The sequence below is a fragment of the Crinia signifera genome, chromosome 6, assembly GCF_055691185.1.
Source record: "Crinia signifera chromosome 6, ASM5569118v1, whole genome shotgun sequence".
NCBI lineage: Eukaryota > Metazoa > Chordata > Amphibia > Anura > Myobatrachidae > Crinia > Crinia signifera.
In genome coordinates this window covers 717,123-723,122 of record NC_139222.1, presented here as the reverse complement: position 1 = coordinate 723,122, position 6,000 = coordinate 717,123, and the positions used below count along the sequence as shown (strand labels likewise).

Below are 6,000 nucleotides of genomic sequence, written 5' to 3'. Positions count from 1 at the left end.
AAGGTCAGAGGACTGTACACAGGACACGAGGTCACCCCCTAAGGTTAAGGACTGTACACAGGACACGCGGTTACCCCCTGAGGTTAGAGGACTGTACACAGGACACACGGTCACCCCCTAAGGTTAGAGGACTGTACACAGGACAGGCGGTCACCCCATAAGGTTAGAGGACTTTACACAGGACACGCTGTCACCCCCTGAGGTTAGAGGACTGTACACAGGTCACGTGGTTACCCTATAAGGTTAGAGAACTGGACACAGGACACGCGGTCACCCCCTAAGGTTAGAGGACTGTACACAGGACACACGGTCACCCCCTAAGGTTAGAGGACTGTACACAGGACACGCGGTCACCCCCTGAGGTTAGAGGACTGTACACAGGTCACGCGGTTACCCTATAAGGTTAGAGAACTGGACACAGGACACGCGGTCACCCCCTAAGGTTAGAGGACTGGACACAGGACACGCGGTCACCCCCTAAGGTTAGAGGACTGTACACAGGACACGTGGTTACCCTATAAGGTTAGAGAACTGGACACAGGACACGCGGTCACCCCCTAAGGTTAGAGGACTGTACACAGGACACGCGGTCACCCCCTAAGGTTAGAGGACTGTACACAGGACACACGGTCACCCCCTAAGGTTAGAGGACTGTACACATGACACGCGGTCACCCCCTAAGGTTAAGGACTGTACACAGGACACGAGGTCACCCCCTAAGGTTAAGGACTGTACACAGGACACGCGGTTACCCCCTGAGGTTAGAGGACTGTACACAGGACACACGGTCACCCCCTAAGGTTAGAGGACTGTACACAGGACACGCGGTCACCCCCTAAGGTTAGAGGACTGTACACAGGACACGCGGTCACCCCCTGAGGTTAGAGGACTGTACACAGGTCACGTGGTTACCCTATAAGGTTAGAGAACTGGACACAGGACACGCGGTCACCCCCTAAGGTTAGAGAACTGGACACAGGACACGCGGTCACCCCCTAAGGTTAGAGGACTGTACACAGGACACGCGGTCACCCCCTGAGGTTAGAGGACTGTACACAGGTCACGTGGTTACCCTATAAGGTTAGAGAACTGGACACAGGACACGCGGTCACCCCCTAAGGTTAGAGGACTGTACACAGCACACACGGTCACCCCCTAAGGTTAGAGGACTGTACACAGGACACGCGGTCACCCCATAAGGTTAGAGGACTGTACACAGGACACGCGGTCAAGGTTATGGAATACTCTGTAAGAGAAGGGTGGTATGAAAGACTCAATGGATACAATTAAGTCAAGGTTAGACAATTTTTTGTTGCAGAAAAAGTATACACCTGTAAAACCATTAATTATAATCTAGATAGTGGACCCAGAGAGATAAAGGACAGCTATTTGTGGTCATCAAAGATTCTGTTTTGAAACAGCTGTGCATCACAGGAGGTTGAACTTGATGGACTACATTTTTTTTTCAACCACAGAAACTATGTTACATGTGTGACCTATCTGATGTATAACAAGTTTTGATTTGCGTGTAAAACATTTCCCACACACAGAGCATGGAAATGGTTTCTCACCTGTGTGACTTCTCTGATGTCTAACAAGATCTGATTTACCCAAAAAACATTTTGAACACTCAGAACATGGAAATGGCCTCTCACCTGTGTGACTTCTCTGATGTCTAACAAGTTCTGATTTGCGTGAAAAACATTTCTCACACTCAGAGCATGGAAATGGCCTCTCACCTGTGTGATATCTCTGATGTCTAACAAGTTCTGATTTGTATGTAAAACCTTTCCCACACTCAGAGCATGGAAATGGCTTCTCACCTGTGTGAATTCTCAGATGGCTAACAAGATGTGATTTGCGTGTAAAATATTTCCCACACTCACAGCATGGAAATGGCCTCTCACCTTTGTGATGTCTCTGATGTGTAACAAAATCTGATTTATAGGAAAAAAAATTATCACACTCAGAACATTGAAATGGAATCTTACTTGTGTGACTTATTTGATGTCTAACAAGTTCTGACTTGTATGTAAAACATTTCTCACACTCAGAGCATGGAAATGGTTTCTCACCTGTGTGACTTATCTGATGACTAACAAGTTCTGACTTGTATGTAAAACATTTCTCACACTCAGAGCATGGAAATGGTTTCTCACCTGTGTGACTTATCTGATGACTAACAAGTTCTGATTTGTATGTAAAACATTTCTCACACTCAAAGCATGAAAATGGTTTCTCACCTAAGTGACTTATCTGATGACTAACAAGTTCTGATTTGTATGTAAAACATTTCTCACACTCGAAGCATGGAAATGGTTTCTCAACTGTGTGAATTCTCTGATGAATAAAAAGATCTGATTTGGATTTATAACATTTCCCACACTCACCGCATGGATATGGTTTCTCACCTGTGTGACTTCTCTGATGTATAACAAGTTGTGATTTGCATGTAAAACATTTCTCACACTCAGAGCAAGGATATGGTTTCTCACCTGTGTGACTTCTCTGATGTTTAGCAAGATCTGATTTGCATGAAAAATGTTTCTCACACTCAGAACATGGAAATGGCCTCTCACCTGTGTGACTTATCTGATGTTTAACAAGTTCTGATTTCCATGTAAAACATTTCCCACACTCAGAACATGGAAATGGCCTCTCACCTGTGTGAATTCTCAGATGGCTAACAAGATGTGCTTTGCGTATAAAATATTTCCCACACTCAGAGCATGGAAATGGCCTCTCACCTGTGTGACTGATTTGATGTCTAAAAAGACTTGATTTCTGTGTGAAACATTTCCCACACTCAGAACATTGATACGGCCTCTCACTGTCACGTCTCTGATGTGTAACATGTAGGTTTGATATTACACATTTACCACCCGCAGAACAGGGACACTGTGTATCACATGTATGAGCTGCAGGCTGTGTATTAGAAGAACAGGCATCACGGTTAGAGGGATCAGATGGTATATCAGCGCTGTCAGGTACTGGGTGTATATATAGAGTAATGGGGATGTCTCCTGGAGAGTCCTGTGTGATGTCATCTTCTAGTTTAGTATCTGCAGACAAGATGCGATCTCCCTCCAGGGCATCTCTGCTTGTGTCTCCCCCTGCTGGAGATAATATAACTATTATTATACAGTGTACACACATAACTCCGCACTACAGAGAGTATACAGTAATTCCCATCAGTCCCTGCTTGTGTCTCCCCCTGCTGGAGATAATATAACTATTATTATACAGTGTACACACATAACTCCGCACTACAGAGAGTATACAGCAATTCCCATCAGTCCCTGCTTGTGTCTCCCCCTGCTGGAGATAATATAACTATTATTATACAGTGTACACACATAACTCCGCACTACAGAGAGTATACAGCAATTCCCATCAGTCCCTGCTTGTGTCTCCCCCTGCTGGAGATAATATAACTATTATTATACAGTGTACACACAAAACTCCGCACTACACAGTGTATACAGCAATTCCCACCAGTCCCTGCTTGTGTCTCCCCCTGCTGGAGATAATATAACTATTATTATACAGTGTACACACATAACTCCGCACTACAGAGAGTACACAGCAATTCCCATCAGTCCCTGCTTGTGTCTCCCCCTGCTGGAGATAATATAACTATTATTATACAGTGTACACACATAACTCCGCACTACAGAGTGTATACAGCAATTCCCACCAGTCCCTGCTTGTGTCTCCCCCTGCTGGTGATAATATAACTATTATTATACAGTGTACACACATAACCACACTACAGAGAGTATACAGCAATTCCCATCAGTCCCTGCTTGTGTCTCCCCTTGCTGGAGATAATATAACTATTATTATTATACAGTGTACACACATAACTCCGCACTACAGAGAGTATACAGCAATTCCCATCAGTCCCTGCTTGTGTCTCCCCCTGCTGGAGATAATATAACTATTATTATACAGTGTACACACATAACTCCGCACTACAGTATACAGCAATTCCCATCAGTCCCTGCTTGTGTCTCCCCTTGCTGGAGATAATATAACTATTATTATTATACAGTGTACACACATAACTCCGCACTACAGAGAGTATACAGCAATTCCCATCAGTCCCTGCTTGTGTCTCCCCCTGCTGGAGATAATATAACTATTATTATACAGTGTACACACATAACTCCGCACTACAGTATACAGCAATTCCCATCAGTCCCTGCTTGTGTCTCCCCCTGCTGGAGATAATATAACTATTATTATACATAGTACACACATAACTCCGCACTACAGAGAGTATACAGCAACTCCCATTAGTCCCTGCTTGTGTCTCCCCCTGCTGGAGATAATATAACTATTATTATACAATGTACACACATAACTCCGCACTACAGAGAGTATACAGCAATTCCCATCAGTCCCTGCTTGTGTCTCCCCCTGCTGGAGATAATATAACTATTATTATTATACGGTGTACACACATAACTCCGCACTACAGAGAGTATATAGAAATTCCCATCGGTCCCTGCTTGTGTCTCCCCTGCTGGAGATAATATAACTAATATTATACATAGTACACACATAACTCCACACTACAGAGAGTATACAGCAATTCCCATCAGTCTCTGCTTGTGTCTCCCCTGCTGGAGATAATATAACTATTATTATTATACAGTGTACACACATAACTCCGCACTACAGAGAGTATACAGCAATTCCCATCAGTCCCTGCTTGTGTCTCCCCCTGCTGGAGATAATATAACTATTATTATACAGTGTACACACATAACTCCGCACTACAGAGAGTATACAGCAATTCCCATCAGTCCCTGCTTGTGTCTCCCCCTGCTGGAGATAATATAACTATTATTATTATACAGTGTACACACATAACTCCGCACTACAGAGAGTATACAGCAATTCCCATCAGTCCCTGCTTGTGTCTCCCCCTGCTGGAGATAATATAACTATTATTATACAGTGTACACACATAACTCCAAACTACAGAGAGTATACAGCAATTCCCATCAGTCCCTGCTTGTGTCTCCCCCTGCTGGAGATAATATAACTATTATTATACAGTGTACACACATAACTCCGCACTACAGAGAGTATACAGCAATTCCCATCAGTCCCTGCTTGTGTCTCCCTCTGCTGGAGGTAATATAACTATTATTATTATACAGTGTACACACATAACTCCGCACTACAGAGAGTATACAGCACTTCCCATCAGTCCCTGCTTGTGTCTCCCCCTGCTGGAGATAATATAACTATTATTATACAGTGTACACACATAACTCCGCACTACAGAGAGTATACAGCAATTCCCATCAGTCCCTGCTTGTGTCTCCCCCTGCTGGAGATAATATAACTATTATTATACAGTGTACACACATAACTCCGCACTACAGAGAGTATACAGCAATTCCCATCAGTCCCTGCTTGTGTCTCCCCCTGCTGGAGATAATATAACTTATTATACAGCGTACACACATAACTCCGCACTACAGAGAGTATACAGCAATTCCCATCAGTCAGTGTTTGTGTCTCCCCCTGCTGGAGATAATATGATTATTATTATACAATGTACACACATAACTCCGCACTACAGAGAGTATATAGAAATTCCCATTAGTCCCTGCTTGTGTCTCCCCTGCTGGAGATAATATAACTATTATTATACAATGTACACACATAACTCCGCACCACAGAGAGTATACAGCAATTCCCATCAGTCCCTGCTTGTGTCTCCCCCTGCTGGAGATAATATAACTATTATTATTACACAGTGTGCACATATAACTCCGCACTACAGAGAGTATACAGCAATTCCCATCAGTCCCTGCTTGTGTCTCCTCCTGCTGGAGATAATATAACTATTATTATACAGTGTACACACATAACTCCACACTACAGAGAGTATACAGCAATTCCCATCAGTCCCTGCTTGTGTCTCCCCCTGCTAGAGATAATATAACTATTATTATACAGTGTACACACATAACTCCGCAC

The 6,000-nt window shown here is 43.6% G+C and overlaps 1 protein-coding gene across 3 annotated transcripts in view; it reads right to left on the bottom strand.

Moving 5' to 3' along the window:
* Nucleotides 1-1,291: 1,291 nt before the first annotated feature.
* LOC146009798 (uncharacterized) overlaps nt 1,292-6,000 on the bottom strand; it is a 34,184-nt gene continuing 29,475 nt past the window's right edge. For 2 of the 3 annotated variants that reach the window (XM_083150265.1, XM_083150268.1), the window contains exon 5: nt 1,292-3,116. In XM_083150265.1, the coding sequence (XP_083006391.1) occupies nt 1,453-3,116 (1,664 nt within the window). In that variant the 3' untranslated portion in view covers nt 1,292-1,452. The remainder of the gene's footprint in view (nt 3,117-6,000) is intronic. The other variant, XM_083150267.1, reaches the window with a different exon arrangement.